Here is a 16,800-nt window from a genome sequence, read left to right on the forward strand (position 1 = left end):
GTTTCAACCAATTCGAATACAAAATTTCCCGCTGAATCCGAATCTGCAATAAAAAAGATGGGTTAGCATTTGAAAGTTGGGCCTCATATCTTGTATAGGGTTTTTTTTTTCGAGGTATATAACTTTGAGTTGGCTTTACTGTTCAAGAAGGCGACCGATTTAACAGCTGTCAAGTGATTTATTCTCAGTTTTGTTTGGCAATTTATCATAAATAAACTCACGCCTGAACAACGCTTGCAAATAGTGCAATTTTATTTCGAAAATAATGGTTCTGTGCGGGCTCCGTATCGCGCACTACGTTCATTTTATTTTGTTTAGCGATGAAACGCACTTCTGGTTGAATGGCTACGTCAACAAACAAAACTGCCGCATTTGGAGTGAAGCTAATCCTCAAGTGTATGTCGAAACACCGTTACATCCAGAACAACTGACTGTTTGGTGCGCTTTATGGACTGGTGGAATCATTGGTCCGTCCTTCTTCAAAAACGATGATGGCCAGAACGTTACAGTCAATGGTGATTGGTATAGAGCCATGATTACTAACTTTTTCATTCCTGGATTGAACAACCATGATGTCCAGGAGCTGTGGTTCCAACAAGACGGCGCAACATTTCACACAGCTCGTGCCACAATCGATTTATTGAAAGACACGTTTGGTGACCGCCTAATTTCACGTTTTGGACCTGTGAATTGGCCTCCAATATCTTGTGATTTAACACCACTAGACTACTTTCTGTGGGGTTATGTAAAGTCATTGGTCTATGCGGATAAGCCACAAACCCTTGACCATTTGGAAGACAACATTCGCCGTGTTATTGCCGATATACGGCCACAAATGTTGGAAAAAGTCATCGAAAATTGGACGTCCAGATTGGACAACATCCGAGCCAGCCGTGGCGGTCATATCCCAGAAATCATCATATTTAAAATGTAATGCCACAAGATTATCTTGCGGATAAATAAAATTCATGTCAATCGAATAATCCATCGTTGTTTTATTGCAATTTAAAGTTCTATAGCTCTAAAAAAACACCCTTTATAAGGCCCTTTTGGGTCCAAAATCTAATGGGCCCATTCGATTCCTCGGGCGGAATTACTAAAGACCTAGTATCAGCATTCCTATTTTCCACCTGTGCGTGAAATAAATTGACCGTTTCCAGACTTTTGAACCACCCGGTATATTAAATTTGAACTTCTCTTTCGTAACCCACAATATCAATAACAGTTCTGTGCTCCTTAATAGTTGTTTGAATTAACGAGCTCTCAAAAGCTCCTGATACCAAGTCATTTTTCGAATTCTTCATTCTGAGAATGTTGAAACCTTACAAAGTTATGATGAAAAAAATAGGGATTGATTTTCTAATCCTTTCGTGATGAAATTTTGTAATTTAAAAAACTATCCAAACAACTCAATTCCAATTTCATTCTTATAAATTGATTCATATAGAATATATCCAATAAATAGTTATTTATGCAACAAGTGCAAAAAGTGAATGTTTATTGCACGAGTTGCATACAACATTTTTTCTACGTTCATGCAAAAAGCAAAAAATGATTTATTGAGGTGCGGCACTAGGTGTAGGAAAATGAAAAGCGCAACTTGGATACTTTATTATTAATATCGATTTGCATTGAAACAGGAACTAATGCATTACGAACAATTTAACTCAATTTTTATTTTTACCCTCAATGTTGAAAGTGAATGAACAATTGGTGCAATTTTCAATATGAATATTTCGTAGTGAAGACAGATGAGTGCAATAAAAACTTTATTGCACTAGTCCAATAAAGAACTTCTTTTTCCACTAAATATAGTTCAATAAATTTTTGCTTTTTGCATTAATGTAGAAAAACAAAGTTTTTGTCCAATTTCAAAACGCAGTGTCTTAATGGAGAAGAGGCTTAGTACATAATGAAAGATCTACCTTAAGGGTGTACTTTACCTCCCTCACTGGGATTTTCAGTGCAGATTTATTCTCTGATGAATTTCAAAGTTTTTGGAATTTTTATATTTTTTTTTATAACAAAATATCAGGTGTCCCAAATCCGTTGTCTAGTGTGGGGATCTCGGAATACCTTCGAGCTAGATGATAAAAATGAATACCACTTTTTCGGGCTAGATTTTTGAGAGAATTAATTTGGTGAAAACCGCAACCTCGTAATTTCAACTGTATTCAAGCTATAGGAGAAAATTGGATAATGGCGCGAAAAAAAAACAGTTGAATTTATGAGGTTGCTGTTCTCACCAAATAGATAAATTTTTTCAAAAATCGAGAACGAAAATGAGTCATTCATTTTATTCTAGCCCAAAGGGGATCTAAGATACTCTAACTAGACAACGAATTTGGGACACCCGATACATTCAATGTATTTATAGTTTTTCAAAAAAAAACAAACCTATACTTTTTCGTGTATTTAAATTTGAAAATTCGGAATATCAATGACAGAAAATATTAACAACCAAGAATATGACAGAGATAAATGACAATCGGATTAAAGTAGGTAGTGTTTCAGTAAAGTTGTTAATTCCATGATGATGGAAAAATTTTCGAATTTCATTTTTGAAATAAGGTTGAAAAACCTTTCAATTTTAAAAGTGATATAAAAGAAAAACTATAAATAATTTTATTCCAAATTGCCATACGAAGTTTTCTTCTAAAAATTGTAAGAATCCATCAAGCGATTTCTGTACTGAATCAAAATGAATCTGCGCTGAAGAACCTTAAAGAAAGGTATTGAACACCCTTAATTTTCATTGAAGAACCACCTCCTAAAATCTGTTGTACCAATTTAGAAAACACCCTGTATAGATAGATACAAATGTTTGTAACTTTTTTTATGTTCTCCTTGCTCAGTCTTTATAAATGTATACAGGGTGTCCCGGGAAGAATGCGACAAACGGATACCATAGATTAAGGTCATCATGGAGGACTCGTATCAAGATGTTTCAATCGCCTGAGTGCCTTCGTTGGGGATATACAGGGTGATGTTCATCTTATGAGTGAAATTTTACAGTTCAATAACACTTTAACTAATCGACCGAATAATTTCAAATTTTGAAGTTTTGTTACCCTTTCCTATCTCCTTTCTTCAATATTTCTAAATTCGAGTAAATAAGATCCGGACTAGGAAAATTTCAGACTTTTCCTATTTTCGTGAATATTGGATCACCCTGTACGTGAACATTATGATTTTTTTTCGTTTTCGGAACCACAAAGAATCAATTCATTATAAAAAATAATAATAATAAAATTTTGGTGAGACATTCGTGAAGGGTGAAACAACTTCAATTTTCGAAATAATTCTACCGATAAATTCAAGATATCTTGAACTATGAAATTTCTTTCATGGAGACATGTTTATTGATCACCCTGAATGATGGCGCCAAGCAGAGATTCAAAATTTTTATTATGAATTGATTCTTTGTGGTTACGAAAACGAAAAAGAATCATGATATCAACATACAGGGTGATCCAATATTCACGAAAATGGAAAAAGTCTAAAATTTTGTTAGTCCGGATCTGATTTATTCGATTTCAGAAATATTGAAGGGAGACGATAGTAAAGGGCGACAAAACTTCAAAAATTGAAATTATTCGGTGGATTTGTTGAAGAGTTATTGAACTAAAAATATTTCACTCATAAGGGAATGTTTATGGATCACCCCTTATGACCGTGCCAAGCTGAGATTTAGAATTTTTATAATGAATTGATTCTCTGTGGTTCCGAAAACGGAAAAAAATCATAATGTTCACGTAAAGGGTGATCCAATATTCACGAAAATAGGAAAAGTCTGAAATTTTCCTAGTCCTGATCTGATTTACTCGAATTCAGAAATATTGGAGGAAGGCGATAGGAAAGGGTGACAAAACTTCAAAATTTGAAATTATTCGGTCGATTAGTTAAAGAGTTATTCAACAGTGAAATTTCACTCATAAGATGAACATCACCCTGTATATCCCAAACGAAGGCACTCAGGCGATTGAAACCTCTTGATACGACACGGGTCCTCATTGATGACCTTAATTCATGGTATTCGTTTGTCGCATTCTTCCCGGAACACCCTGTATGAGTATATGACGTCAGTCTCTCACAGCACATCGAACTGGATAATTTAAGCTCAACTATAATTCAATTTTCTACAAATAAAACACAAAAATTTGGGTTCAATTTATTTATAACACATTAAGAGACTTCAAATGGTTGGTTAAATTAATATAATCACTTCGAAAATCTTCTCTGTACTTAAATATAACAGAATCAACAAATCTTTGACTAGAAATGTACTTCTCACACTCTGGTAATATCACAATCGAACAATTTTTTTTATAGTGGTTCAGCTGCACCTTGCCGCTCGACATAAAATATGTCCTGCCCACTCCCGGTCTCAACGCGTCCAGTGTATAATGGTTAAAAACAGTCAGACTATTCCTGGACGATATGAAGCTCTTTCCAGATTCCTCTTTACCGCTCAATTTGCTTCGCGATCTGTATCTGAAGAAGAAAACTGGTTCACTTTCTGTTTTATTATCGTCTTCTCGGAAATAATAGGCGTTTCGAACGCTGAAAGATGCAAAATGATCCTTCAAAGCGCCCGATATGGTAGCAAATAAATCTTTCCAATTATTTTCTTGTTTGGGCACAATTATCTCATCTATATCCAAAGGGATAATGTAATCCGAGTGTAGGTTTTTGTAGAAGCAGTCGTTGTAAGCGGCCACTTCGTATTTTCGTCTCTGCCACACCGTTTCGGTCTCCATCAACACGCCATCATCAGGGTACTTTATTCCCTCTTCGATGGGCTCGAAATATATCACTTCAGTTTTTGCATAGTTCCACTCCAACCAATCTAGCAGTTTCTTCGTTCTCTCATTCACCGAGTGGTAATAAATGCTGATCTTGTCAGCTCCGAAAATTTCATTGATTTTTATCCATTGCAGGAGCTCCTCGCTTATGTCATCTTGGAATATTAAAGGTTTGACGCATATTGTGAAGTTCAGGTTGTTATTGGCTTTCTCTTGCAGGGCGAAAGTGTTGGTGGGTGTGCCGCAAGGTTCTGTACTTAAAGATACGAGTTTTGGTGTGAACACATCTGGTACTCTGCAGGAGAGAAGGACTGGCTCGAGATATATGTGATGGTCGTTTTTGTTCCATTCTTCTGACCATATTGTAGTTATCACAGCTCTGGTAAAATGGTTGGTGTTGTTGTTGGTCTGAATTTGGCAGTATATGTTGTGTGCGGGAATACCTGAAAAAAAAAACAATTTGTAGTGAAACTTCGTAAGCTGAATGCATAAAATTCTGTATAGAAATTAGCCGTTTGAGAAATAGTACATTATTTTATGGAGAGAAGAATTTTCATGGCGCTTCTGAGTTTTGTAGAAGCAAGCCATGAAATGAAAACTATAAATATTTGGTTGGAGTAATGAAGTTATGTATTGAATACATAATAATCTTGATATTCATAACTGAGTTTTATATATACTAACTGACAAAGAAACTGCAACATCCAGGAAGGAGCTGTTTGATTTTGATTTTTTTTTTGGTGAAACATAGATAGTATAGCAAAGAGTAAATTATTGAATTTGGAGAAAAAAACTCGTGAAGGTATTTTCATGCAAACAATTTTTGTTACTTGAATATTGTGGTTATTTTTTGCAAGTTTTTTATATTTTACAACAAACCAGTTGTTCAAGGAGATTCAAAGTCGATGTTTAATTGTTGTTAAAATGCCTAGAGCAAGTGTACGCGGAATTTATCTCCAGCTGAGTGAATTTGAAAGAGGTCGAATTATTGGACTACGGGAGGCAGGGTTGTCATTTCGAGAAATCGCTAAACGTACGAACAGAAATCCAACAAATGTTATGAGATGTAGTCAAGCGTGGTTTGATAATGCCCAAAATCGAAGAAGAGTAGGCACCGGACGTCGAAGGAGCACAAATGAAGTTCAAGATCGACGTCTAAGACTTATGGCCATTAGAGACCGATTAGCGACAACTCGATCTTTGGCTGATGAGTGGTTAGGAGAACAAGGCCATACTGTAACTGCCCGAACGAGTTAACCACCGGATAAGGTTTTTTGGACTGCAGCATTATCGACCCCATCTTGTGTTACCTCTGACGGTTGAGCATCGCCGGCAACGATTACAGTGGTTGCAGAGAACGTCAACATTGGAATGTGGACTGGCATCAGGTCGTCTTTTCTGATGAATCTCGATTCTCCTTGGGTGCACATGATGGCCGAAGAAGGGTTATACGACGTCAGGGAGAAAGACGTGAATCTCAGTTTGATGTTGAGCGTCATGTACACCGGACCCTAGGCGTTATGTTATGGGATGCTATTGCACATGCAAGTAGCTCACCTTTAGTCTTCATTTGAGGTACTTAACATGACAGCGCTGCGTTACCTTCAAGAAATAGTGGAGCCATATGTTCTCCCTTACCTTAACTGGCTTGAGAATCCAATATTTCAGCAAGATGATGCCCGACCTCGTGTTGCCAAAGTTAGTTCAAGCTTTTTCGAAGCGACCCATGGGAATATTTTGCCATGGCCGCCCAGATTCCCCAATCTTTCGCCTATAGAGCATGTTCGGGACATCATGGATAGAAAGCTTGGAAATTCATCCCAGCCCCCACGACTTTGGCGGCTCTGAGACATAAAGAACAGGTAGCTTGGGATAGTATCCCTCAAGAAGAAATAGACCATCTTATTGCATCAATGCCGAGACGTGTTGGGGACTGTATAGATAATCACGGTGGACAAACACATTATTAACAGATTCATTAAATAACATTGTAAATCCTTCGTTTACTTCTTCGCTATACTTTCTATGTTTTACCAGAAAAAATTTTGAATTTAAACAGCTCCTTCTGGGTGTTGCAGATTCTTTGTCAGTTAGTATATGTATGTTGTAGCATCCTTTGCTAAACTTATTATAGGCGGTAGCAAAACTTTTTATAAATTTTCCAATCAACTGTAGATTTCAAATTGATTAATGAACCTCTCCCGAAGCAATATCCACGAAGACAAGTCCAAAATGGGATAACAGAATCCACAATTCAATTCGTTCTTCTATATCAGACTCGATAAATTCGTCGATAAATTTCAAATTAATTGCTTTTTGTCCTAAGGGTGCCTGTATATTGAAACAATACAAGTGATCATCGTACCTCAGATCTCCGATTTATGTCTGATGGATAACACCAAAGAACGAAGTTCCTAGACAGTAAATCGTGCTAATTTTTATGATTCCAAACAAGTGACCATAACTCTTGTATATACCATTGGAGTTTAATGGTTGATTGTGCTCGTTTATTTATTGCTCATTCTTTTGAGGCTTTGATGAGAAGCGATTTATCTGGAGGAGATGTTACAAAAAGCGGCTACTGTTGATACTTTGAAGAGGAACATCTTCTCTTTTATTATTTCATCTCCTGAAATTTTAATAGTTATTATTTTGGTTTTTACAAAACGACCAATTTTCTCTGTTTCAGTTATATATTCAGTTAAATATACAGAGTGTTTGACCATTGACAATTGTTTTGAAATACATATACAGGGTGAACCAAAAAGTGTAAATGGTTACAAATATGATTTTTCTTATGCAACACTCTGTGTTTTAGTGAATTTTCAGATTGCATGCAATAAAATAACCCGAGTTTTTTTGATGTTCCATATGCTTAAAACTTATCTACCGTTTTTCAGATTTTTCGATTTTTAATGAAATGGAGTGTCTTTGAAAAAAAAAATTTTGAAAGGGAATACTAGAAGAACAGACATCAATAGGTACTGACTTTTCGATAATAATAGAGAATTCTTCTGTGTGTTCAGAATGAGACGATCTATTGATGACTTATTTAGACGTTATTATCGGGCTGATTCCAAATGGCATATTATGCTATACTTTATTTTGTCATTTGGTAGATAATTTAATTATTATCTTGAAGTTATTGAGGTATATTCTGTCTAGTTTCTCTAATTATAGAGTTATTGGCAATTTTTTGGCATATCTAATTCTTTTCACCATGAATGTGAATTTATATCTAAATTATTGTAATATCTGATGTCCAAAAAACATCAAAATAACTAACTCAAGTGGATGTACAATCTCAAAGTTAATTAAACTCGTTTGAAATTAATCGTAAATTCCTATAATCAATTTCTTAATTTCTTACAAGTTTTGAAGAAGGTTGCTGTCACCAACATGCCACACATGTAGAATATATTCCACGATATTCATATTTCGATGTTTTTTGTTATTATTGAAAAATCTTGTAATTACTTCAGTGAAACACTCTCATAAAATGAGATAACTAATGGAATTAGACAGGATAGACCTCAATCGTTTTTCGAGGATAATAAAATTTGCTCATGAGTAAATATAATATAGGGTGTGCCGTTTGGAATAAGCCCGATATAAACGTTTGAATGAGTTATCAATGAATCGTCTCATTTTGAACCACTACCAGAATTTTAAATGATTTTCAAAAAAGTCAGTACTCTCTCTAATATTTAATTTCAAAATTTGATTGAAAAAATTCATTCATTTCGAAGTCATTAGGTTTTTCCAAAGTACAATTTATGAAAAATCGAAATATCTCGAAAAGGGTAAGTTTTAATCATGAGGAACTTCGAACGAACTTCATTGATTCCGTGCAATCTGAAAATTCAATAAAAAACAAGATGTTCCATAAGAACACACAAATTTTTGCTTATTGACACAATTTGAATTGGGATTACCCAAAAGAGTAAAAAACTTACTTCAATCCCGCTGTTGAGGGGGTAAAATAGGGTATTTTATAAGGGTCGTTCAAAAAAACCCATTTACAGTGCAAAATTTAATACAAAGATTCTTAATTTCGATATTGGTAGCCATAATAGAGAAAGGTTGGAAAAATGGAATACTGTAAAAAAATTATGTTGATTTAAATCTTCATTAACACTTGTCATCGTCTATTTTCATTAAATTCTACTGTAGGAAAATCCAGAACTGCGTGAGAATGACACATTTATCATTGAGAACTGGTTTTTTGGTATGACAACTAATTTTTTTATTGAGCATCAGAATACCTCACCCGTTAATCTGAAACATAACAAATTTATTATAACGGATATGGTTTCTATCGATTTGGATGAAATTTCTAACCTAGTTGAATTTAGGTCAGTTTTGTGAATTCAAGGATAACCTGAAACGCGCGAATAAAAATATCGTATATTCTAAAAGTCCTATATTGACTGCTAGACTCGTGGATTCGCATTCCTCCTCAAATTATTCTTTTATTGCTATAATTTAGATAGGAATACTAGTTTTGCCCCATCCTGTTATTTCAGTAAATTCTCCAGTATAACACACACACAAGATTCACCTTGTAGATATTGAAAAAAAAAACGTTACGAAGATGAGTTTGGAAGATATCGAACATAAATATACGACGGATCAATTTACATGATAATATCGTAATTATTGAAAGTGCTTCTTCGTGATGATTAGCCGAAGAACATGTTAACGTAGCACCCGTTGGACAGTGAGAAGGAATGTGGAATTGAGAAATTCACGGTTCAAACTTACTGTGAATTTCATTTATATTGATACATTGTGTAGGTACTTGAATTTTCGAAGAATTCTACACAAAATATGAAAATACTTGGAATTCCTGGAAAGTCAACTACACTACGCAAAAAAATTAACGCTTATTCTGAAAATCTTAATTTTAACGAAAGTTAACTCTACATTGACTTCATAACTTATTTTTTATGTTCTCTCGGGAAGGTTTCGAACGAAACAAGACACATTAAATGGAAGAAAAATTCAGGATTTCACCGAATCTTATGTGAAAGAAGAGAAATAAACAATTTTCAAAATACTGGAATGCTGATAAGTGATTTAATACTTGGTATTTCCATCCCTTGCGTTAATTACAGCTCGGCAACGACGGTTCATACTCAAAATGAGTGATCTTAAAATGTTCTGATCTAATCATTCCCAGATTTCTCTGAGTTGGATTCCTAAGTCATTAAGAGTAGCTGGATCAATCGGATTGAGATCTGGACTTCTTGCTGGCCATTCCATTCGAGAGACTTCAACCTCTTCAAGGTACTCCTGAACGATGCGCGCACGATGGGGTCTGGCATTATCGTCCATAAAAATGAAATTTTCACCAATGTATGGGGCAAATGGCACTACAGGCTCTTCAAGAATGTTCCTTATATACCTATCAGCATTCATAGCTCCATTATCAACGACCACTAGGTCTGTGCGAGCAGTGAAAGATATTCCACCCCATACCATAATCGATCCTCCCCCGAAACCAGTAGTATTCAGGAAATTGCACTGAGCATATCTTTCATGTGGACGTCTGTATACAAGGGAACGTCGATCACAATGGTAGAGGCAGAATCTATACTCATCTGTGAAGAGAACTCTTTCCCAATCAGCCTCTTCCCAATGGATATGCTCTCTCACAAAATCCAAACGCTCGCTTCGATGGGCTGGGGTAAGAGCTGGTCCTCTTGCCGCGACACGAGGCCTTAAATCATATTCTCTGAGGCGATTTCTTGTTGTCTGAGTGCTAATTTGCACCCCATGAGTTTGCTCAAGCTGATTTTGAAGGAGGCGAGCGGTTGCAAACCGTTGTCTTAACGAAGAAACTCTCAAGTAACGTTCTTGAATGGCAGTTGTTACCCGTGGTCTACCCTGTCCTGGTCTTCGGGCATTCATACCTGTTTCCCTGAATCGCTGCAACATTCTGGACACACTTGTATGGGAAACTCCAAACCTTTCTGCAATTCTTTTTCTTTCTTCCTCTCCCAAAACTACCGCTTGGGCACATTCCTCTTGGGTCAAATTGCATGTTTCGCGTTGCATAGCGATCGAGTGTAAAAAATCAAACAAAAGAAAAACTATTGATTACTAGAAATGATCGAGAACAACTGATTTCAGAATGGAGCCAATACATTCAAAATCTGATAATCTCATCTTTTTTTATTCCTGTTGGGAAAAAACATCTGTATTGAAGAAAAACGTTGAAAGTGGATAACATATGCTGGCATAATTCTGATAAAAATAATTATCATTGAGAACAACTTCAGTGGTAGAATAAATTTGAGATTTCCATAATGTGCGTTAATTTTTTTGCGCAGTGTATATATTTTATCAGATATTGCTATAGTGACTTGAGGAAATTAATGAAGGAGAGACTAGGGAGGGTGGATACATTTTTTACAAAATTATTAATTAAAAAAAAAATTTAGTTTTGCTAATTGTGACTACAAAATTTTCACAATTTTTTTAGATGAATTTTAACAATTTCAATGCGTTGTTAAGGCGTGTTTCGTTCAATTTTTAGTAATGGTGTTGTTTTACTTGTCAAATTTCAAAAGATAACAGTTTCAAAAGTGATAACTGCCCTGATAGCAAACTATTGAAAATAAAACCTCTCATTGGAAAACCCTATAGAACGCTACATCCTGGAAGTGTTCCCAAGGGATATCATATAGGATCTCTCCTCTTATGATTAATCGCAAGAAGATAACACACCTAGTAAGGTGAAAAGTTTTCTGGATGTATTTTTTTTAGTGTATTTTAGCAATTCTTCTTGTTGACACGATCAATACCTTCAGAATATTCTCCGATGACTGATCACATAATGAAGACATCTTTATTTACTTTGTGCTTTTGGGAGCTTCGAGAATTTCGATACAACTCAAAATCACTTACCTACATGGGTTTACGTTGTAAAAAACGAACATAGAATGAATTATTCATATATTTCGAGCTAAGTCTCACATTTAAAAGTCCATCATAACCTTGTAATATTAATGGAACATAATTTCAATAATGTGAATCCGAACGGTATCAAGAATGTTCACTCCAAAACAAATCCTACACATTCGCCTCACTTTATCTTGGATATCATTAGCATAAATGCATTCAGAAATTTCTTGGATACAATTCACAGTTACTTACGCCTATTCATAAGAAAAATCATCTCACACCTGATCACCCAGATTATGTTAACAGTTTGTTCTTTGTTCCTAACCGTTGACCTAGGTATAACTTGCATAAATTAGTTCTTAATAATCAGGAAGTCAACCAGCGGTTTTTTTCTACGCTAATTTGTCCGAGAATATACAAAAATGCTAGATGAATATGCAAATAGGGTTTTCACGGTCCAATTGTGTTGGCGAGGAAGATGATCTGCATTTGATTATACAACATTCTCTCAAAAGAATGTGTTAAGTTAAGAGTAAACTAAATATGTTTTTTGGTATTTGGTTCAGGTCAAGACAAAAACGTGGTTTTGTGAAAATCTGTTAAAGCACTTTTGAATCGGAATATCAAGGAGATAGATGGAATATTGATTTCACGTAAACTTAAATTTACATTTGGTTTAAATCATAGAGTAATAAACATATATAGAGAGAGTATACGCAATTTTAACATGTCCCCAAAATGGTTAGATTACGTTGTCGGATTGTGATATATTTTTAAATCCACAATTTTACTATATCATTATGAATGTATATTATATTGAATGAAATATATTTTATTCGAGTGATTCCCGATTAAATATGCAAATTTGAATATTTGGAATCCGATATTTTTTCTAATTGTCGAATTTAAAGTAAGCAGAATATTCATTATTTTCTATTTTGTACCTATCTATACCTGCCGAAATCCAAGGTTTGGCAACTATTGCTCTCCTAGTGTCATCCGTTGTTTCACGTCGTTTGGTCCGCTAGAAGTTTGTTGTCTGAATTTCTGTATATCGAGGTATTTATTTTAATGAATTTTGAGTTAATATGAAACGTTCATTCACTATCATTTCCGCGCACTTCTTGTCAAATTTATTAGTTCATGTTGGGGACAAAAGTTGCTTACTGAAAATGACATATGCTCCCTCTATCTCTGTTTATTACTCTGAGCTTAAAAACCACAAATTTTCAATTCAATTGAAACGATAGTTTTAGAGTTGTTGGGAGCTACCTATCAAATTTTAGTTGAATATGAATTCGACTTCATTGAACACATCTGTGCCGTTTCAACCATCAGTAAGTACGTTTTATTTCACGCTAAAAACTATCGGTTTATTTGAGGTTTTCACTATTATTCGTTTTAAAGAATTCGTCGTTACGGAAAGTAAATGAAAAAATTCATTAATTTTTTTGAAATGGAAAGAAATAATTAGATGAAGTTTTCATTGAAAAATAAATATAGGGTGTTTTTTTTTCGAGGTATATAACTTTAAGTTGGCATTACTGTTCAAGATGGCGACCGATTTAACTGCCAAGTGATTTATTCTCAGTTTGGTTTGGCAATTCATTATAAATAGACTCACGCCTGAACAACGCTTGCAAATAGTGCAATTTTATTTCGAAAATAATGGTTCTGTGCGGAATACGTATCGCGCACTACGTCCATTTTATTTTGTTTAGCGATGAAGCGCACTTCTGGTTGAATGGCTACGTCAACAAACAAAACTTCCGCATTTGGAGTGAAGATAATCCTCAAGTGTATGTCGAAACACCGTTACATCCCGAAAAACTGACTGTTTGGTGCGCTTTATGGGCTGGTGGAATCATTGGTCCGTACTTCTTCAAAAACTATGATGGCCAGAACGTTACAGTCAATGGTGATCGGTATAGAGCCATGATTACTAACTTTTTCATTCCTGAATTGAACAACGATGATGTCCAGGAGCTGTGGTTCCAACAAGACGGCGCAACATGTCACACAGCTCGTGCCACAATCGATTTATTGAAAGACACGTTTGGTGACCTCCTAATTTCACGTTTTGGACCTGTGAATTGGCCTCCAAGATCTTGTGATTTAACACCACTTGACTACTTTTTGTGGGGCTATGTAAAGTCATTGGTCTATGCGGATAAGCCACAAACCCTTGACCATTTGGAAGACAACATTCGCCGTGTTATTGTCGATATACGGCCACAAATGTTGGAAAAAGTCATCGAAAATTGGACGTCCAGATTGGACTACATCCGAGCCAGCCGTGGCGGTCATATGCCAGAAATCATATTTAAAATGTAATGCCACAAGATTACCTTGCGGATAAATGAAATTCATGTCAATCGAATAATCCATCGTTGTTTTATTGCAATTTAAAGTTCTATAGCAAGAAAAAAAACACCCTTTAGTAGGAAAGGACGGTAAATCGGAGGAACATTTGAAATTGCTTCACTCATCTAAAAACGCTGAGGAGAGAGTAGTTCAATTTTGGCTGATCACGAGAATGCCACTTGGTATAAACCCCTCTTAAACCTATCTTGAAAATTTCAAATCTCTATATCTTTCTATTATTTCAAAATTCATCACGTTAACGACTGGACGGCAACATAAAATACCGACTAACATCGTATAGAAATGACAAGCGCACAAGACGAAAGCGCAAAAAGTTCATTCAAAAACCAGTTTATCAATGAATAAAATTCTCTTATTAGTTGCAGTTTCCCATATAATCAATTAGGCACAAATGAAAGGTATCCCTCGTTCTATTCAATAAAAACCACACTTGATTCTTTTCCTTACAACACATTAAGAAAAGCTTCTATTGTGAGTTATAATTTATTAGTTACTTATAGCCAGAGGTTGGTATATCTGAATCAAACTCCTACAGTGATACTGTTAACTATAAACTATTACATAGGAAATATCTTTCTCGTGCTCTTTACCGCGGGTGGTATTTTATTGCCTCGCAAGATCATAATCTAATAGATTTACGTCTTTCGACCTCTTAACCCTCATTTGATTCCAGTAATTACCTGGGAATATGAGGAATAATTATTCGATTAAGTTATGATCATGAGAGAATTCCCTAGTTTTTGTGTTGAAGTCTTCGGAGGGGCATTGTTGTGTCAATCAAGTGCAAAGTGAATTAAAAGACTTGTTCCGGATATTTGGTCGAGCTGTTTGTATTCTCTTGTCGAAGAAACAATTTGTTAACGCTTGGGAAACGAGGCAGACCAATCTGTGTTTACAAATGGATCGTTTCAGATTGTAAAGGGTTTTTTTTTAGAGCTATAGAACTTTAAATTGCAATAAAACAACGATGGATTTTTCGATTGACATGAATTTTATTTATCCGCAAGATATTCTTGTGGCATTACATTTTAAATATGATTTCTAGCATATGACCGCCATGGCTGGCTCGAATGTAGTCCAATCTGGACTTCCAATTTTCGATTACTTTTTCCAACATTTGCGGCCGTATATCGGCAATAACACGGCGAATGTTGTCTTCCAAATGGTCAAGGGTTTGTGGCTTATCCGCATAGACCAATGACTTTACATAGCCCCACAGAAAGTAGTCTAGCGGTATTGAATCACAAGATCTTGGAGGCCAATTCACAGGTCCAAAACGTGATATTAGGCGGTCACCAAACGTGTCTTTCACTAAATCGATTGCGGCACGAGCTGGGTGACATGTTGCGCCGTCTTGTTGGAAGCACAGCTCCTGGACATCATGGTTGTTCAATTCAGGAATGAAAAAGTTAGTAATCATGGCTCTATACCGATCACCATTGACTGTAACGTTCTGACCATCATCGTTTTTGAAGAAGTACGGCCAATGATTCCACCAGCCCATAAAGCGCACCAAACAGTCAGTTTTTCTGGATGTAACGGTGTTTCGACATACACTTGAGGATGAGCTTCACTCAAAATGCGGCAGTTTTGTTTGTTGACGTAGTCATTCAACCAGAAGTGCGCTTCATCGCTAAACAAAATAAAATGGACGTAGTGCGCGATATGTATTCCGCACGGAACCATTATTTTCGAAATAATATTGCACTATTTGCAATATTTCAGGCGTGAGTCTATTCATGATGAATTGCCAAACCAAACTGAGAATAGATCACTTGACAGCTGTTAAATCGGTAGCCATCTTGAACAGTAATGCCAACTTAAAGTTATATATCTCGAAAAAAAACACCCGTTATTAGGTTTCGGATTAGGATGTGGATGGAAGATGGAAACAGGAAAGAACGACACGTTACATTTTCAATATTTCAATCAGTGAAGTCATTATTCATCGATTTTATTAAGAAATATTGCGAGAAACAGAAATTAGAGAGCTTATGATCATGAGAGAATTCCCTAGTTTTTGTGTTGAAGTCTCCGGAGGGGCATTGTTGTGTCAATCAAGTGCAAAGTGAATTAAAAGACTTGTTCCGGTTATTTGGTTGAGCTGTTTGTATTCTCTTGTCGGAGAAACAATTTGTTAACGCTTGGGAAACGAGGCAGACCGATCTGTGTTTACAAATGGATCGTTTCTGATTGTATTAGGTTTCGGATTAGGATGTGGGTGGAAGATGGAAACATGAAAGAATGACACGTTACATTTTCAACATTTCAATTCCGTGAAGCCATTATTCAGTGTTTTTTTCAAATTAACTTTTATTCGCCATCATGATCAGAACAAGAAAGCTTGAAACGGATTTATGATGAAAAACTATGTTGAAAAATTAATTATTAGATTATTACGATAAGGTTCGACACACTGCTGAGGAATCAGAACCTTAAACAGGATGTTCCTGAATTGGAGGAACAACCATCCAAAATTTCAAACTTCTGGGATCATTTTGAGAAAAATAGTCCATGGCCCGGAAATACTTTGTGTTGAAGTTTTACTTATTTTCTCAAATTTTTTTCTGGCCTAGATATTCCAATCAAAAGTACGAACCCTGTGATATGCTTATTTTGAATGCAAATCTATGGGGTGATATTGTTTTCTGGAAGGTTGCCCACTTCTTTCCACCTCCAGATTTTTTTTTGATGGAACACT

At 35.5% G+C, this 16,800-nt stretch overlaps 1 protein-coding gene across 1 annotated transcript in view; it reads right to left on the reverse strand.

Annotated features, from left to right (window-relative positions):
• Positions 1–4,162: 4,162 nt before the first annotated feature.
• Positions 4,163–16,800, reverse strand: part of LOC123682570 — a 47,496-nt gene continuing 34,858 nt past the window's right edge. Inside the window, exon 2 of the mRNA XM_045621279.1 lies at positions 4,163–5,248. Within this exon, the coding sequence (XP_045477235.1) occupies positions 4,176–5,248 (1,073 nt within the window). The 3' untranslated portion in view covers positions 4,163–4,175. The remainder of the gene's footprint in view (positions 5,249–16,800) is intronic.

Source organism: Harmonia axyridis, chromosome 6, assembly GCF_914767665.1.
Source record: "Harmonia axyridis chromosome 6, icHarAxyr1.1, whole genome shotgun sequence".
NCBI lineage: Eukaryota > Metazoa > Arthropoda > Insecta > Coleoptera > Coccinellidae > Harmonia > Harmonia axyridis.